We start from the raw sequence: 19,621 nt of genomic DNA on the forward strand, positions 1-19,621 counted from the left end.
TTTTCGTCCCCATGCATCTGTTTTCGATTGTTGCTTTCTTTTTGATTTTATCTTGTCTTTCGAGTGTTGCTGATGAGTCACAGAAGAACTTTCTCTCAGAATCCCTGCTGCTTATGGTGCTGTTTGGATGCAGTCTGCTTGCTGAACTGTGTAGGTGACAGGACTTTTCTTAAGGCTGTTAAATTGTCACTTTATCTTGACATGAACTGCTACTAGGCCATGCAGCAATAATTTTGTTCATTATCTATACTACCATGGATATGTTGAAATCATATGCTTCTAGATCCTGCTGTCATAATGTTTTGCCCACCTTACTTTTAGCGTTTGTCGGTAACTGAGTTTACAATTCTTGTTGGGTGGGGTTTGTTTTTTTTTTTTTTTTTTAAATAAAAAGGGGGAAAAGCACTTTATATGAGCTTGAAAATAATTTCTCAACATTACTAATGAGTACTTTCATTTTCTGGAAAGCTAGGAGTTTTCAAACCCTTAGAAAACCCTTAGATACTGAGTCCTTGCAAACAGAACCACTTGATTACTTGAAATCATTTGATACCCCAAAGAAATGGCATTAAGAACTTGAGAAGCTCTAAGATCAAATCCTTCTCTTCAATATGAAGTGAATGTACATGTTTGAAGAGGGCAACTTGATTTTGCATCTGCTAGAGAATACTGTGGGATGTTGGATTTTGTGTGGGATGCCAAGGGTATTTTGAGTATTGCATTGACTGATTCAGTATCTTTTGGAAGCAAAAACTCCCTTTGTAGGAGTTTTATTATATCCATGTGGTATTTGCATGGTGTATATGTGGCTTGGATCAACGAATATTGTAGCAAAGTTCTAATTTCTTGGAAGTTATGCCTGTGAGAGTAACTCACAGTCTTGGTTACTGACTGGGCTCGAACCAGTTGTATCATCCCCTTGTGACACTTCAGGAACAACAAACGTGTGTTTTCAGTTTGTGTTGTGGTTTTTAAAAGTTAAAGATACCTTGCATCTTTAGGGACCAGATTCTCTGTTAACAAGTAGATGGAATATGCATCTTGAGTTCACCTTTTCCCCAACCTCATTTTTCTTTGATAAAGGAGTATGTAAGTGCTGCTCCCACAGCCAAGAGGATACAACTAAATTTATTTACATTTGAGGAGAAACGTAGCAAAATTTAGGGGAACAGGGTTTAATTTCTAACTTCTGTGAATAAACTTTTTCTGATTGTCAGTAGAAAGGAGCTCTGTGGTTTTGTTAGCCTATTTCTTTCAGAAAGGACTGCAGTTTCAATTTTGGCTTACAAACCCAGAGCCTCTTTCTTGCAAATTGTCAACGTTTTGCAAACATAAGGGTTAAAACACTGATAGGTTATTGTCTAAAATCTCATGTGTTGAATTTTTAAGCAAAACGTGATATTGACCTGTGAGTGACTCTTACTGTTAGAGCTAGGTTCATCTTTAGCAGTTGCTTTGTTTTAGGTGGGCAGTGCTGCTAGCACGAAGCTCTTTGGGCAGTCATCTCCTGTGCATTTCTGATGGTCACACAAGAACTGTTCGCAGAAGCTTTCTTGTTAAGGAAACCAATTAGGTGTTTTTCAAGATAACAGAACTGCTTTTTTGTAGTGATAATGAGGGCTATTGCATCAAGCAGCAGTCTTGACTCAATCACAGTTCTGCTTGTTATGTTGGAGTGGTTGTCTGAGAGAAGTGGTTATGATAAACTGCAAGTGAGTGGTCGTTATGAACTGTAATGAGAGCTCTGAAGAACGATGTGGTTTGAAAGCCCATCTTTTTGTTCAGCAGTGAAACAACTGGGGAGCACTTGGCTTGCAATAGGGCAGAATTACCACAAGAGGGAGATGCTGGCTTGGATTTTTAACTTGGCAGCTCCATCTAGTGTTCACCTTTCCTGAAGTTTACAGTTATATTTACAGCTGAATTAAATATTCAGTGTTTCTCTGAGTAGTTTTCTTCTATGCTGTTAGTAGGCAGTGCTCTTTAGAAAGTAGAGATAAAGTGGAGCTTTTTTCTATAGATATTTTAGTTAACTGTTTTTGAAAGGCAAGTAGAACACCTTCAGTATAAATGCTGTCACTTGTCACAGTCTGCATTAATTATGCTCTGAGATGGTAAGCATACATTTAAATTTTTTTTAACTTGCACAAAAACTTTTGCAATTAGCCAGCTCAAATGTATATGCTGAAAGCTGATGAAACTATATTCACGAATCATTTCTATAAAAGACAGATTTATATTTATGCAAGTTTAAGTTAATACAGTCTCTGTTGTAAAACAGATGCACTCACTGCTATGTTTTGAATGTGGGTTAGGGGTCGGGCAGCCACAACTTGCCTGTGGGTGACATTTATTACTTTAACAAGGTTACTTTTGAGCTGTATGTGTAAGGTAAGGCACCTTTGTTGGAGTGCACAGCTCTGAAAGACTTCTGGGTTTGGCTACTCTGTGGCAGAACTTGATGCTGCTGAGGGTCTCTTAGCCTTTATCCATCTTAAAGTTCAGATTATTTAATTTTTCTGATGTTAGTGACCATTCATAGGAAATTTTGGACTTTTACTAGAGGCCCATGGATGAATCTGAGTGAACTGCATGTATTCTCCATATGACAGCCTGTATTTTCTCCAACTGTCTGACCTGCAGGATAATAATTATTCTGATTAAGATACCGTATGACTTCCGTGACAAGCCAGTGCATATCTTTTGATGTTCTTCTTTCAGGCTGCAGATGGAAATCAATGCAATTATCTACTTGCGTTTTGTCTTGAAGTTTAGGGTTTCAAACATAGAAGGCAAGACACTGGCTTAAATACAGGTCCAGATTCGCAAGCACAAAATGACAGCCTGCAGAAAGAAGTGCTGCTTGCCAGGATGGGGTTGGTTGCTTAGCAATGAGCTGCTTATCTGGAAAGGGACCCAGAAAAGTGATCAGGATGGTTTGAAAACATAGTTTGAGTAAAGGAGTTTTTAAAGTCAGCAATGTTTAATAATTTGGATGTGGAATTTGAAATGACCAGACTCTGCAGAAACTCTGATTTTTGAGTTGAATTTGGCATGATTATTTAAGGCTTGCCCTCTCCTGCAGTAGCCAGCCTGCGGACTATACCACTAAGCGTGCAAGTCAGTGGGACCTGATAAGCTGATAAATGTTGATGATCCTTTAGCAAACCCGGCAGTATTCAGATACAGAGAAACATAGGGTTTTGTCCATCACACGGACGCTTGATTAGTTGTTACTAGTGAAGTGTATTTCTCTTCCAGCTTCTGTTCATCTTGACCATTGGCTCTATTTGTCATATCGTAATATTATGTGCTGTCTTGATTATTTCAAGAAAACGTAAGAATCCAAATATGCTGCAGGCTGTATTGAAGATTTCGTAAGCAGACTTAAAGCTTGATGTGAGACTGTGATCTTGGGCAGGAACTAAGTCCAGAGTGAGATGAGCTAATAAAGGAGAACATTAATGTAAATTGTGGGACCATAAAACTGAGTTCATTGCTTCGCATGGTTAGCTGTGCCCTCTTGTGAAAAATGGTCTTCAGATTGTCAGGATTTACTCGGGGTGGGTTGCAGGTATCTCTAATCTGTATCTGTCTCTCTCCTGTAGCACTGGTTGCTGTAGTAGGTGCTTAAGATCATTTGATAAGTGAGCAGCCATGTCACTACACGTCTCCTCTCTAAATTATGACTGATTTCAGCCTTGTTAATAGTTCATGTTTCAGGTGGTCTTTGTATTAAAGAAATTTGAGAAAGATTAATCATCAATACAGATTTGTGTTTCATCTAAGTACTACGTGCTGTGCAGTCAGTGCATGGGAAGCCAAGCTGGTAGAATCAGCTAAAGCTAGAAATTGGCCAGAAATACAGTTGCAATCAATTTATCTCTTTTCTTTTGACTTGCAAATATTGTCTTTAGTTGATGATTGATTGTTTAAAAAAGTTGTCATTCAGACAGCACTTCAGCTAGAGCAAAACCCCATTTTGCAGTTGATTTACTAAATTTGAAATGCCAAGTGCCGTTAAATGTTCCTTGTTTACTTCCAGGTGGGTTTTCAAGCAACTGTATGACAAAGGACTGGTGTATAGAGGTGTTAAGGTCATGCCTTTTTCAACTGCATGCAACACCCCACTGTCAAACTTTGAGTCCCATCAGAATTACAAGGTAAGTCAGTACATGTGTACATTATATGTTGCAATCAGATTTCTCTATTGTTTTCAGTTTGGATTTGGAAAGCTTTAGTATTTTTTGCTTGGTGGTACATAAGCGTTTTATTACACTCCAAATCGATAGTAAAAATTTAAGTAAATGGGTTAGTTTTTATTATATTTTGCTGTATTTGTTTGGATCACTTGATATCAGCCTTCTTCCCTGTTCTTCTGGGTTACTACTTAGAGATATATAAAGTACATACTTTGTTTTATTCTGGCAAATTACTCTTACTTCTTTTCTGGGCTCTCAAGGTGAGTATTGCACTGTGTTGGGTTTTTATGGTAAACACTTAGAGGAGAGCTGCAGCTGTCCCTGTCTGCGCAGATCTGAAAAGAGGAAGGTCCTTGGCAGAGTTGAAATCTTCTGTGAGGGGATTAATAAGAATTGTCAAAGACTGTGTTTGGTTGTGGAGCAGTAAGATAATAGCTCTTCTAAGAATCACTAATTTAGATTGAGAAATTCCAGGAAATGTTTTACCTAATATAATGAATGGTACACTGTGTTTTATAAGATGTTCCTTTAAAAATGAATGACTAGGTATAGTAGGTGCAGCTTCTCATTTGCAACAAACTTATGTTCACGTATGTGAAGGCAGAACTTGTGTCCCAGTTTTCCAAATTTCATGTTAGTTTGTGGACAGAGGTTTTGTATCCTTTCCAATCCCCACGCAGGCCTCCGTATCCTCATATCATAAATCTTTCACTTTTGTCGTTACAGGAGAGAGCTAGTACAAATTGTACATCTGGTCTTTTTTACATCTTGCCTAAAAAAGGCCAATTTGCTGGCCAAAAGCAGTGTTGTTAAAGCAAATGTTTAAATAGACTTGTAGTACAACGCAGTCCACAGATACTAGAGCTTTCAATATTGCTGAGGGGTATTTGACCATACTGAAGAATAAAGGTTTTGTGATTTAAGAAAGTGAGACCTGCAAAGATATCTTGATATTTGTGACTGTCTGACAACTGAAATAATTATTTTGCTTGTACCTATTAACTGACACTTTATATAGGCTCAGATTAATGAGTTTTCTTTAGAACAAAGACTATTTTGGGGTTTTTTATGTGTGCGTGCCCCTTTTCCATAGAGCAAAGCTCTATTCTCTTCTTGAGTCTTAATGAAATACTTATGCTATTTTTTACTCTAGAGCCAATAGAGTCTGTGTGTGTGTGGGGGTGCTGCTCTGCCACTTCATGCAAAAATTATCTTTTTTTTGTCTGCTAGAGGTGGTATTTTGAAATGTTGAGGGTCCGTAAGCTGACATGATTTATTCTTGGTGAGACCAGTCGTTTCTGGGTGTGAGGCAGCTGTTATGTTTCTCACTGTGGAAAGCAGGCTTTGGCTTCTGTTTATTGATCCTGTGAGAATCAGAATACAAATCATGAGAAGTAGGACACAAGAAGCATGTTTAGAAACTGTTAGGTGTCTAATGTACACTTGAGCAAACTATGTCAGCAGCTTGTATTACATTTAACTGAAGAAGTGTTGTCTTCAGATGAAAGCAGGCATAATTTTGTGAACAGATAAAACATTATACAATGCCATTACTTGGCAGCCTGGATGTTATTTTTTATGGCTTGCCAGTTGTTTTTATCCACCTGGTCAACTTAGTGCTTCAGAAAACGAAGTGAATAGCCTACGGTGTTGTTTAACAATTGGTAGAGACAGAACTGTAGTGATAGCTCGATCTTTGCTTGGTATTGAGCGCAGTCCGAGAGTTATGTAATATTTGTGTTTTACTGTTGACTGCACCAGATGTTCACAGAAAATTCCCTCTGGAGCAGCCCTTAGCTCAGACATAAATAGCTGCCTGTCCCATGATGCCGTTAACTGTTCCATGATGCTGGACGGAAACCAGAGCGCCTTGCACTAGACATGATGAAGGGATAGGACCTATTCATGTGTTTAGGGGCTGTGCGCATGGCGCCCTTTTTTGTTTGGCATTTAAAATTAACGGTGAAAATTTCACATTTGCAAGATTAGACTTGCTTTTTCAATCTGCTTTTCATAGTATGTGAAATGTGAAGTGACTGAATAGGATTGTACTTGTCTGAAAGAAAAATTTGTTTTCAGGGGATTCTTTTGACTCATTTGAAGGCAAAGTTTTATGGAGTAGCTGACAAAAGTCTCCTTCCCTGAGATTCTTTTAAATACTGACATACTCTTGTTTTTAAGTACCCCAAACTTTTTTTCCCTTGTTAACAACAGCTTCTTAATAAGAGATTGTATCTTCTTAAGTGATGGCTATTCTTCCTACTCCCCGACTGTAGAGGAAAAGGTGGGAAAAGGCTTTGTGTAGCAGTATCTGAGAAACTGGTGATTTTCCTGACAGTTGAGATTGATTATAAACTTTTAAAATGGGATTATAAGAGGTACCGGAGGGAACTGGCATTCAGCTCTCTTTGGTGTTTTGGCAGCTAATTCTCAAGATCCCACTGTTAATCCGAACTTTTAACCGTGTGGCCTTGTTGGACTGACAGTTTGTACTGGTATAATGGAGGAACACTGTGACTGGTGTTCTCTTCAAACTTTCTTATGCTACCACTTCACCTTCTGCCACTACAGTGATGAACTAGGCAAGTTGCAAGATAGGTTTCGGTGGATGGCAGTAATAGTTACTACTTCTTAGATTTGTATTTTCTCACTAATACATGCAGTAAATCTTTTTTCCCTCCCTCTCTTTCTCCCCCTTTGATTTTTATCTTTTTTTTTAAGGACATTCAAGATCCTTCAGTGACTGTGAGCTTCCCACTGGATGAAGATGCAAGTGTTTCTCTTGTTGCTTGGACCACTACTCCTTGGACCTTGCCTAGTAATTTGGCCCTTTGCGTTAATCCAGAGTTGCAATATGTAAAATTGAGAGGCAAGTGTTAACTGAAGGTGACATAATGAACACTTCTTTCTTCAGTGCCTGTTAATATGTACCTATATGTTGTATGATAGACTGTTTTATGCTAAATGTATAGGACTTTGCTGGGGTTGGATCAGTGTTATTTTGAAGGATGAGATTTACTTCTGATGTGGCTGATGATTTCCGACTGCTATGCTCTTTTCATTTTACATGCATTATGAGGACTGTTCCCTAAAAATTATTGATAGATGAAATAAAGAACAAGAGCAAATGTTTTATCTGTCTTAAAGTCACACTGTATTTGAGAGACAAGGAAGTGTGACTGGGTGTCCCCAGCTTTTTTCCTTCCCTTCTTTCTTGGGGCTCAGACTCATGAACAAGTTACTGCTATATGACAGCTAAGTTGCAGTAACTGAACATCTCTGTACTCTTAACCGTAACAAACCCAAGATGTCACATGCTAGTCTCAACCTGACTGAAGTGTGTTTTCTAGCACAAATGTAAGGCAAGGTGTATGCTGTGGTTTCTATTGTAAGAGTGCATTTGACCAAGTGCCTTGGCTTACTCATGGACCAGTTGGTTGTGCCTGGCTAAACAAGTTTTACTATAAGGTAATCTCTTTCACGAGAGCACCCAGCACTTCAGGAATTGTATGCAACAGACCATGTAGGGTGCCTAAACAATACAGACTATTGTTTTTTCCCGTTACTGCTTCAAGTAGTTTTCTGGGGTTTGCAGTTCCATTTTTTTCAGTTGGCAATGGAGTATATTATGATGTGTCTTCCTTTTCACTTAGGAAAGGAATTTATTTTATCCTTGAAATGCAGTCGTCTTTAATTATATCTTCATCTACAAACTCCCCCCCGCTTTTTTTTTTAAATTTAAATGAAATAGTAAGCAGGAATTTGGATGAAAGTACTTCTTGCATTGCTGTTTTCAGGGTCTCCCAAACCGCTCACCTTTTCTGACTTTCCAGTGTACGTTTAAAAAAAAAAAAAAGGAGAGAGGGGGAAGAGATTCAAGTTAATAATGGCATTTAATCTGGAGTAAAAAAATGCTGAAGATAATTTCCAGTTCCAACATAACCACATGAATCTAGTGTGTGCCTAAGGTGATATTAAACATGAAAAATTGCAGAGACCTTTACAGTGAACTCCCTGTGTTTGGGTTTTCTTTGTTTTGAGAGAGAACTAAATATGTTTTGGTTTTCAAAGGTTTTAACATAAATTTGGTCATCTCAAAAAGAGTTATTGAGTACTTTCAGAAATAACACCTACACCTGCCTGAGATGCTGAGTTGTTGGGTTTGGATGTCTTTGTCTGCTGGTGGGATAGTGACCTGACTAAGTTGGTAGGGTAGTAGTCTGTTGTGGTTTAACCCCAGCCGGCAACTAAGCACCACCCAGCCACTCGCTCACTCCCCCCACGGAGGGATAGGAGAGGGAATCGGAAGAGTAAAAGTGAGAAAACTCGTGGGGTGAGATAAAGACAGTTTAATAGGTAAAGCAAAAGCCATGCACACAAGCAAAGCAAAACAAGGAATTCATTCACCACTTCCCATCGGCAGGCAGGTGTTCAGCCATCTCCAGGAAAGCAGGGCTCCATCATGCGTAACGGTTACTTGGGAAGACAAATGCCATCACTCCGAGTGTCCCCCCCTTCCTTCTTCTTCCCCCAGCTTTATATGCTGAGCATGATGTCATATGGTATGGGATAGCCCTTTGGGCAGTTGGGGTCAGCTGTCCCGGCTGTGTCCCTTCCCAACCCCTTGTGCACCCCCAGCCTACTCGCTGGTGGGGTGGGGTGAGAAGCAGAAAAGGCCTTGACTCTGTGTGAGCACTGCTCAGCAATAACAAAACCATCCCTGAATTATCAACACTGCTTCCAGCACAAATCCAAAACATAGCCCCATACCAGCTACTATGAAGAAAAGTAACTCTATCCCAGCCAAAACCAGCGCATAGTCTGAATAAAATTTGTCATTGAATTTAAGAGAACAGGGTAGTTTGGGGGTAGAAAATGGGTTTCCTTCATAATGTTTCACTTTTTATTTGTATTTGCTTCCTTTAAAAAGAAATCCAAGCATAATATTGATTGGAATAGTAAATGTCAGAAAGGCAGCATAAAGTGCAATTGTTACCCGTAATGTCAACTTAATAATATTGATTTTTATGTAGTAATTGTCCATCTTCCAATTGTTTCCCTCTGTTTCAGTTACATATACTGAAACTTTTCAATTGCTTTTCTTTGGCACAATGATAATAGATAAGGTGGATATTTCTGCCTCTCAAACAAAAAACCACACTGAAAATCAGTGGACTGGGTTTCATCCTGTGGTTTCTGTTTAAACTTAACTTTTGAAAAGTGTTCATTAAGTGGCTGTATGGGGAAGAAGTAGCTGGAAACTAGTGGTTGATCAGCAGGATTATTCTGGGCATTTTGTAGCTAATATGATACTATCTTGCATAAACTGAAAGGTTTCGTAATGGTGCAGATGAGGGTATTAAATTGAGATTTATGTAACACTTTGTTTTATTTTATATTCTAGATAATGCCACAGGAAAGATTTACATTTTGATGGAATCCAGGCTGATAGCACTGTACAAATCTGACAGTGAATATGAGATACTTGATAGGCAAGTACATAAATTATTACACACTTGTTAACTTCCAGTATTTTTATAGATCAGAAGTTAAATGTTGCAAGCAGTTGGATTTTGCAGTTATCTAAAGATGAGTTTCCCTGCATGTGTGTACATCTTGCAAAAATCTATAGAAGAGATTGAAATTTACTAGAACAAATTGGTCTTGTACATGAGGCTACAAATAGAATAAAAGTTTCATTGGATGACTGTATTGCGGTGGGGAAAGAAAAGGTTCCTTAGTCCTTCCTTTTCCTGTGTGTTTTCTTAGAAAGACATTACTTTAATTTAAAAGTCTCAAAAAACCCTGGAGATTGTCCAAATGCTGAACACTTTCTAAACATCATGTAAGTGTTTAAAGGGAAATGGGCAAAAGCAAAACTTTAGCAAGCAAATACTGCTTCTGTAGGATGGTCTATCGAAGTTATGTAGTTAGTGGCAGTTAATGCTTTCTGAAGACTGCTTGTTCATCTTGGTTCAGTGGAAAAATATGAATTATTTGATAAGTCAGACTGGATAGGGGATGCAGGTATTAAATTCTGTAGCTCTCAGACAAAATATGTAGCTTGGCTTCTTTTAAATATTTTGTATAAAACATCAACCTGTTAAAGAGGTAAAATACAACAAATTATCTGCTGACTTTGTTCAGTCCTGTGCAGTGGGTAAAAAACCCAACCCAACACACAAACAAAAACACCCAACAAAAAACCACGCAACATAAAACCACAATAAAACAAAAAAAAAATCAAAGACTAGAAAATTTTTTGAGAATAACAACTCTTCTTCACTGGCATCAGTTATTTTTATTTTTATATTTATCTTTTTTTTACCAAGCAGTTGAAAGCTTTACATGTAAAAAACATTTAAAAAAAAGACGATACATCTTATTTCAGCTAAGCAATTACATGTAGTCATCGAATTTGGGGAATATAGAGCTGGAATGTTTGCTTAAGATTTTGTCTACTCTGATGCCTCATAGTATGACAGCTGAGTAATTCTTATTTTGTATTTCTGCATTGATTTCTCCCCCCCCCCCGCCCCCAACTGAATTCTCTTCATCTATCACTTGCTCTATAGCAGTTTAAGCTGGTACTCAATTTATGAAGATGATTTTCAGTGCTCTTATGCTTCAGGGTTGACAGAACTTCTGATCTCCAGATTTTTTTTCTCCCTTCAGAGTCATCGGTAAAATCATTGAATAGTGTCAGCGTTATGATAATCTCTGCCAGGATACCACTGGAAATCTTTCAGTCTGATACTGAATTAACAATAACTTTTTTCTCAAAGTGGTTGTGCGTCCATGTAAACGTACAGTCACCCAGTTAAAGTATTTGTGTGTGTCAGAATGATATCTCAAAGTGTCAAAAGTCTTACTAACATTAAGACTTAAATCTATCTGCTTGCTATCTAAGCTAGTTAGTCTGCCTAAAATGAAGTAATTTGGCTTGGTGTGACTTATTCTTGACAAATTCATATTATACGTTCTTTAACACTTCACTCTTTAAAAAATGTTCAGTCACTTAAAGTTGAATCATGTTGTTATGCTAGTCTGACTGGTTTCTTTGGTCTATCAGTACTCCATTTCTCTCTTGAAGTATAGGTACTCTGTTCCTTTCCAGTCTTTTGAAACCTCTTCAGAGTGTCTAAAAACTAAGCCTTCTACCAAACCCACTCTATTTTCTTAAATATTTTTGAATTCATTTGCTTTAGACTTAAAAAAAAAAAACCCAAAACCAAGGTAGATATATTAAACTTGTTGATCTGTTGTCTTTTGGTTCCAAATTCTTCTTTTAATGGAATACTACAAATTTAATTTCAGTCTGTTTGCAGTCATTCTGTATCCAGGAATGCACTGAATGTTTCGGCCTTTTTTGGTGTGGTGTTTACATCAGAATTGTGAAGTTCCTGCTCTTTAAGACAATCATACACAGATGTCAGTTGTTGTTGCCTATGTCTCTGGTTGTATTTCTAATTCCCCCCCCCCCCATCTTTGATTATTTTTAAAAAAAATTTTTTTTGCCTCTCTGTGCCTATACATAAGGCTGCTAGCAATTTTTATTCGCCTTGTAGAGCAGTATATTCTTCTTTCTGTATGGCGTGGTTTAACCCTAGTCAGCAGCCAAGCACCACACAGCGGCTCCCTCATTCCCTGCCTGCCCCCCCCCCCCCCCCCCCCCCCCGGTGGGATGGGCAGGAGAATCAGGAAAGAAGGCAGAACTCGTGGGTTCAGATAAGAACAGTTTAATAACTGAAGTAAAATATAATAATAATGATGAAATATAATAATAATAGTAATGAAAAGGAATATAACAAAAAAAAAAGCGGGGGGGGGGGAGCGGAGAGGAAAAAACCAGTGATGCACAATGCAATTGCTCACCACCCACTGACTGATGCCTGAGCTGTGATCCACCCCTCCTGGCCAACTCCCCCCAGTTTACATACTGGGCATGACGTTCCGTGGTATGGAATAGCCCTTTGGCTAGTTTGGGTCAGCTGCCCTGGCCGTGCTCCTTCCCAGCTCCTTGCACACCTGCTTGCTGGCAGAGCGTGGGAAACTGAAAAGTCCTTGGCTTAAGATAAGCGCTACTTAGCAACAACTAAAACATCAGAGTGTTATCAACAGTATTCTCACACTAAATCCAAAACCCAGCACTGTACCAGCTACTAAGAAGAGAGTTAACTCTGTCCCAGCCAAAACCAGGACACTGTATTAGTGCTACAGTCTTCTCAAGCTGATTTTTTTTTTTGGTCATGCTCCAATTTTTATGTTGTGCAATAAATGAGTTCTCTGAAATATGAAATGTGAGACAATTAAAAGGTAGCTGGTAGTTGAATAGATCTTTTGAAGATTTAGATCTATGAGTATATAAGTTCATGGAAATGAACTTTCCCATTTCTACTCTTAAATTTTTTCTTTTCTTTAGCTCACTTTTTAAATTCTCAAGCAGTTAGGCCCTTGAGGGAGAAATTCATGACACTTGCTCTATACCAGGTGGTGGGCTGAGGTCAAGGAATGATCTTACTGAAAATTTTCTGTATCTGAAGTCATCTGAACTTCCTGAGTACTCTCAGCCTTCCCACCCTCCCTCAAACCTGATTTTTCTCTCCCTTTTCCTCCCAGATGCAGATGGTAGGTTTTTGTGTGAGAGCAAATGGGAATACTTCATCTTTGTTTCACTGGTGAGATGGCTACCATCTTTATCAGAATACTGTCGGCTGCTTTGCACAAATGGATTGGTCTTGGTATATTACCCCACTTGTGGCCATTGAGTGGCATGTTGTTTTATTTAGCAGTGGTAGATATGAAATGATTGATGAACATTTTCCTCCCTTTGTGTTACATTTCAGTCTATTTGCATATTGAACACTTCATTTCTTTACACTATTTTCCACTGTTGTCTCTTTTTGGATTCTAGAGAGTCCAAAAAAGATTTCTAATCTCTTGAGAGTGAAGGATTACTATGGTGATTTTAAATGACTCTGTTATTACTGTAACTTAGGTCACAAGAAGGCAGCATTGTATAAATTTTCAGCTTGAAGTTCAGGACTTTGATAAATGAAGTATTTCAGATCTCAAAAGAGAAAATTGGGAGTGCGATCCACAACCTTTACCTTTCACTGCCTTGCGTTAAGTAAGAATTTAACTGCCTTTTTTTTTTTTTTTTTTTAAAAAGCCAGTTCTAGTGCTTCACGTTCTGTGTCTGAGCATTCCCACATCTGTGTGGCTGAGCACTGGGATGCTTTTCTGTCATCTGATCCCAATTAAGCACCTCAAACATTCCTGTGGCTGTTTGTAATATAAAATATATAAACCATCCGTGAAGCTGTGGCTTAAAATAGAAACCTCTCCTTTTCCTAGTGGATATTATGTATGCTGAGCTGAGGAGTCATGCTCTTTAACTTGGCATTAAACACTGCTTGAGTTCCTTTCTGTGCAATGAAACAGCTTTGAAGAGTTCCCCACTTTGAAGTAGTCAAGTGTTTTATGGTTTGACCATTGTTTTGGAAGATGTGGATCAAGAAGAGTATAGGGAAAGACCACAGCTGTGACATATTCAGAGAGCTATCCCATCTATTAGGTGAAGTTGTGTTTTAACTAGACTTTTTCCTGAAATGGACGATTTAAGCACTTTCAGGAGGGTTCTGAGCAGTGAATCCCAACCTAATCACTGTCTTTGTCAGCTGTTGTCAGAAGTCTGAAGAGAGCCAGATCTACAGGCTCTGTCTCTGTCTTACATTTCTTGTCTGGCTCAGTTAGTTCCTCAGTCAGTCCTGTCTGTGTTGGATCTTTCTCTGAGATGCCCGTGGAGAGTTTGGATGCCTAGTTTTAGAATAAGGAATGAGGCATCTGAGCTTTAAACGCTGCAGTACCCTGTATCACAATCTTCTGTGCGTGTAACTTTTAGCTGGTTTGGATCAGTGCTTATTTAGTTCTGTTGAACATGCTGAGCTATAGGGCTTTATTATGAATATTAAATTGAAATTGTGTTTTATTCAAAAGCTCCTTGCCCAGCTTTACCAGAAAGAGATTGTTATTAATGCTTAATTTGTACATTAATTTACAATGATTGCTTGATTGAAAGACCATCAGGTACAAGTGTACCAGTTGACTGTTAGCAGAGATGCATTAAGACCTGTTATGGTTTTTGTCCAAGTCCAAATTGCCAAAGAGGTGTAGAAAAGGGAAGCAAACTATTGAGGAAATACTTTTTTCTTCACCTTATGAACTCAAATTCTGTTAGGGATGGGGAAAAAGGAAACAGGGAAAGAACAGCATGCCTACCAGCTGACTAAGCCATTTTCAAGTTGTTAATTTGTGTTCATGTAAATCCTTCTCCTCAGGTTTCCTGGCATTGCTCTTAAAGGCAAGAAATATAAACCACTCTTTGAATATTTTATTCAGGTAAGATGAACAAGTTTGGTGTTTGATACAGGATACAAAGACAAAAATAAAAACCATTCTCAGTATTCCTTGTTTATATTGTAAAAATCTTATGTCCTAATAACAAACCCCAGGTTGTATTAAAGTAGTTCAAAATCCTAGTGAAAGGTTGAAAAACAGAAAGTTGACTTTTTTCTGTATTTTTTTCCCCCTTACGTTTTAAATACACCTAGAGTAAGAATTCAGTGATAAATAGTAGTTCAATTTCAGATTGCAGAGAAACTTCCAGTACACATTAATAAATAGGCAGTATTCTCTCAACTTTTCATCTGGTGAGCTTCTGTTGTCTGTCTATTAAGTCCACAAATTTTGTATTCACAAGAGAATGACTTTGTGGATAAGTCGCAGACATGTGGTGTTTTTCATTGAAGAGTTAAAAGCCTTTGCTAAAATAACTACTGATATATCTGGTTTTTATGGATGTCCTCCTGTGCAGCATTTAAGCACTGTGTAAGTCTAGTGTAGTTAATAGCACCACAGATGATAACAGAATGTGTAGCAATAGGAGAGGGGGTAGAGAATTTCTGTATTTAAAAAGAAAAAAATTCTGATTAAAAATGGATTAAATTTTTCAAAGAGTTGAAGTGGATTACAATACTGCTGGAGAAGCAGCTGTTAACTCATGTAACGGATTTGGTCATTTGTGACTACCATCTGTTCTGAAGCATGTGCTGAAGTCGGCAAAGGTGAGAGAACCTCTGTAGGGAGCAGGACCTGTTATTTCTACAGAAAGGTCAAACACAGCTGAATCTGAAAAATGGGACTGCAGGTGTAAAGGTTGGGAATGGATAAATTTTTTGAGTCTTGCTGTACTTCTAAGGAGCAGATGGGCGCCTACCGTTTTTCTTTAGAATGGATGTCTTATCTCAAAATATCCCTCTTCAGAACAAGCCAAACCTAATATTTTGTAACATATTTGGTTCAGCTGTGACTGCAGTAATTTTTTCTACTACTTCTGTATTAAGGAATAGAAAATAGCTCTTTAGTTTTCGTTATCTACGTACTGAACACACTGAAAATTGTCAGATCTTTTCTTGGCAATTTTTTCTCGTTTGGTTTTTTTTGTTTGTTTGGTTTGGTTTTGGGTTTTTTTTTGTTTGTTTTTTTTTTACTTGATACTTACCACCTTCTCATTCTATGGAGGAAATAAAGAAAATATATGACTATGAAAGCAAACTTCTCTTTAACATTAGAAGGTACAGTGGATGTACAAAAATGCAAGGAGACTTCTGTATATAGAATCCCTGTAGCTTCTTGGTTGTATCCTCACTTACAGAAGTGTATTGATTTGTAGTCTGTTAAGCACAGAACTGTGTGAAGTTCTGTGGCTTGAAGAGTAATTGACTATGAGGCCTTCTGGAGAGATCTTAGATTTAATCACATTTGACACTGTTGAAATGAAGTATACAGCCTGGGCATCTTAGCTATGGGAAATGATCAATGTTAGGAATGTCACATTTTACTGTGTCACTTATTTTTGATGCAGTTCTTTACTCTTGCAGGTGGCTAGTGGCTCTTCCATGTTCTTAAGAATTCTGTTTTGCTGTATATGTATGTACACATATATATATGAAAAACATATTTTTGTGTTACAGTGCAAAGATAAAGGTGCCTTTGCTGTGGTAGTAGACAGTTACGTGAAGGAGGAGGAAGGCACAGGCGTTGTACATCAGGCCCCCTATTTTGGTGCTGTGAGTATGAACTACGTATCTGTAATGTCAGTTTTGTTCCAACACACATTACTTGGCTTTCCAGCTACTGGGGAGTGTCTGTGGGGGTGACTATGATATAAAACAATCCTCCCATTTGCTACTTAAAAATGTAAAACTACAGTATAGCATTGTATTGTAATGAGCTCTTGCGCTCACTAGTGCCTGTTGTGTGCTAGACTGGAGATTTTAGGTGTCCCTTGATTTGGTTATTGTTGTGGTATGTGAAAGTGAACTCACCACTCTGTCTTCTGAGTGTCATTGATCTTGGCTTTTCTCAAAGTCTAAATTTACAGCTTTGAGAAGAAATGATCTGTTGCACTGATAGTCGAAACTGGCTTTGCTAAGTGATAATCTTGGATGGTAACAGCAGTTCTGCTCAGCACACTGCCCCTCTTCAGTGTTACAATTTCATTACTCATTGGGCTTTTAGAGAATGAGAAAATGCTTTGACAGCTTTTGTACTGAGACTTTATCCCTCGGCATGAAAGGATTTTGTTGCACTCCATTCTTTTTCCTGTCTTTATTGTCTTTTCCCTCAGTCTATTCTTCTGAAGGTTAAGAGGGATAATTTTTCATGGATTTAATCATTTCAGTTTTTAGACACATGAATTAAATGCACTAGTTTAGACTCATTGTCCTTTTTGTATAGTGTCCTGTCTTCAGCCATTATCCAAAGATGCCCTCAAAAAACTTGCAGTAGAGCTGCCAATGCCTAGCAATTAGCAATCCATGGACCACGAGCTCTGTCATCATTTCCAGAAACTGTTGGCATCCCATCCTTTCCTGTCTTTTTTTTCTGCATTTTTCTGAAGAGTGCATCCATTGTGGTGGTGTTTCCATTGTCAAGATGAACATTGATATGAAAAGATGTGCCAGCTTAAGACAGCTGTGAATAGAGAAAATTGGACTGGGCTGTATGTTATTAGCTGATAAATTCATGGTTACTGGTAAAGTGTCTTAAGGAGTCTAAAGCCTATCACACTACTTGCACCTCAGACACTCCCCTATAGCTAAATCTTGCAAGGACTTGACGGAGGGGTGAGGGAGCAGACCTGGTTTTGAGTCAGGAGCTCTTGCTGTAGGAGATGGAGTAAAGGAAGGGAATAGGCTGCTCATACAGAAGGAGCTCTGGAAGAAGCTTTCCCTTTGCTGTCCTGTTTTGTTGTGTATTTGCACAATACAGTTTAGTTGTTGGAAGCAGCTTGTTGGAAAGCCTGACTGGCCAGTTAGAGCAAGGATTATCTGCCCTCTTATTTGATTCTGTTATAAGCCCATAGAGATTTGTGTAAACACAGAGGGGGGGGGAAAAAAGAATCTTTTGTGTCTCTCGCCTGGGAAGTCAGCAATTATATTTAAAACCATTTTTTTTAAAAACATGAGAGTATCAGTTAAATGTATTGCAAAAAAAAAAGCATAAAATATTTGTGATATTAGTGTACTTTTTCCTCACACAAATAAAACTTTGCACTCGTTAGCTAAGGAGCAGCTTGACTTTATAATGCATGATGCATAGACCTGGGTCAACTGGCTATGCTACCTTTAGAAGGAAATTGCATAGTGTATGTTGCACTTAATGCTGCTACCTTTTTCTTTTGGGATGCATGTAGTTCAGTTTTGACAACCCACTGATTATTTTTATTCAGAAAGGCTCACGAAGGGTTCTGGTTTAGGTTCAGGAATTCATCACTGTACAGTAGGCTCTGTATAGAATACTGAGTGTTACATGTGTTGGCATTAAATGTTTGCTTTTAGACAAGCCTAGATGAAAGAAGGGAGATAACTCATGATTGTAGGCAGGACTGTCTTCCTAATTAATTGGCTTCTGTGCGACTTCCTTTACTGTTGTGTTGAAGGTGAATAGGAAAGGGGTAAGTGGAGCAGGAGGCGAGGGTCAGAGGAGAAGAAATAGACCACAGTCCTTCACTGTCATTTCTTGTCTCTATCCCTTTCCCTCAATATAAGTAAGTCCCTTTGATAAATAGGGTTAGAAAGTAAGGGGGTTTTACTCCTACTTACTGATACTTATTCTGTATTGCTGATAGCTTAGAAATGTATCCTTCTCCGACAAAATTTAAAGTAAAAAATTCACTGTCATTTAGTTCCAGGATATGTAGTTTCATTGTCTTGTGTGGTGCTTTTGCCAAATACAAGCTGCTACACAATATCAGAGCACTCTATTTCAGTTCAAAAGACATCAAAATTAAAGCTCACAGAACAAGACAAACCTGTATTAAAAACTCTGTAAACTCATTGTACCTCCAGATTAACATGACACTAAAATTCAGCTGCTCAGGCATTTCATTATATGTAGATGTATCCACAGTCAACTTGAAAAGCTTTAGTGACATTTTAATTTGCATACAAGCCCTATACTTCTAGTGCCTGCTCAGACTGAGTCACAGAAGTTTCATAGATATGTTACTGGTGCACTTTCTTTTCAGTAAACTGCAAAAGTATAGTTGATTTTGTTAAGAAGTGCTGAAGGTAAACCTCTTGACTTCATATTTTTGTTTTGCTGGTTTCTTTTTTAATTTCAGATAGAAAAGCTTTGAGTTCTCATCAATGAGCTGTTTAATAGCTTCTGCTTCATTCATTTTGTGTATTACAACTTTTATTTGTAATCTTTTGAGAGATATAGTCGTGGCAGGGGTACAAAAGTGAACACCATGATTTCTGTCCTGGAAAGAATTGAAATTTGTCTTCGCTTTCCAGTGGAGCTTAGCATTTGTGGATTTCTGTATGTGCCTGAATATATTCGGCGGTTGTGGTTACTGAAGCAAATCTTCATTAAATCAAATGGCAGGTCAATCTGGAAAGCTTTTACATTCAAGTTCAAGTTCTTCAAAAGAAAGGAACTAACTGTAGAAAACCAAAATAGCAAAGCCCTTTATACATCATTGGCTGCATCAGCGATGCAAATCAAACTGAACCACCTCTTGACCTAGGTCATGCGAAGTGGAAGGTTTGTTATTATGTTTTAGCTAGGTTGTGAGTGTGCCAAGCTTTGTAGTCTTTGCTGGCTGCTTCTTCAAAGCCTTTTACAATTCACTGCCAAATCAGGGTTGACGTTAGTTCTGTCATCTGGCCTACATTTTAAGCATCGCAGTCTGCTTGCTGTATCTCAGCAATAATAGCTGATGAAAGGTCAACTGAGAATGGGCTTGTCTCAGTTAATCTATTGACTGAAGAAGCTGGTTGACCAAGTGGAGGCTGAATAATCATGATGGCTGTCTGCAGCTGCTGGAGAGTGGAAAGAGGCTATGGTCT

At 38.2% G+C, this 19,621-nt stretch overlaps 1 protein-coding gene across 2 annotated transcripts in view; it reads left to right on the forward strand.

The window, feature by feature from the left end:
- Positions 1 to 19,621, forward strand: part of IARS1 (isoleucyl-tRNA synthetase 1) — a 110,443-nt gene that overhangs the window by 14,410 nt on the left and 76,412 nt on the right. For both annotated transcript variants that reach the window (XM_050904485.1, XM_050904484.1), the window contains exons 7-11: positions 4,046 to 4,163; positions 6,924 to 7,071; positions 9,607 to 9,694; positions 14,543 to 14,603; positions 16,238 to 16,333. In XM_050904485.1, coding sequence (XP_050760442.1) covers positions 4,046 to 4,163; positions 6,924 to 7,071; positions 9,607 to 9,694; positions 14,543 to 14,603; positions 16,238 to 16,333 — 511 coding nt within the window. The remainder of the gene's footprint in view (positions 1 to 4,045; positions 4,164 to 6,923; positions 7,072 to 9,606; positions 9,695 to 14,542; positions 14,604 to 16,237; positions 16,334 to 19,621) is intronic.

This window comes from Gymnogyps californianus, chromosome 13 (assembly GCF_018139145.2).
Source record: "Gymnogyps californianus isolate 813 chromosome 13, ASM1813914v2, whole genome shotgun sequence".
In the NCBI taxonomy this organism is placed as follows: Eukaryota; Metazoa; Chordata; class Aves; order Accipitriformes; family Cathartidae; genus Gymnogyps; species Gymnogyps californianus.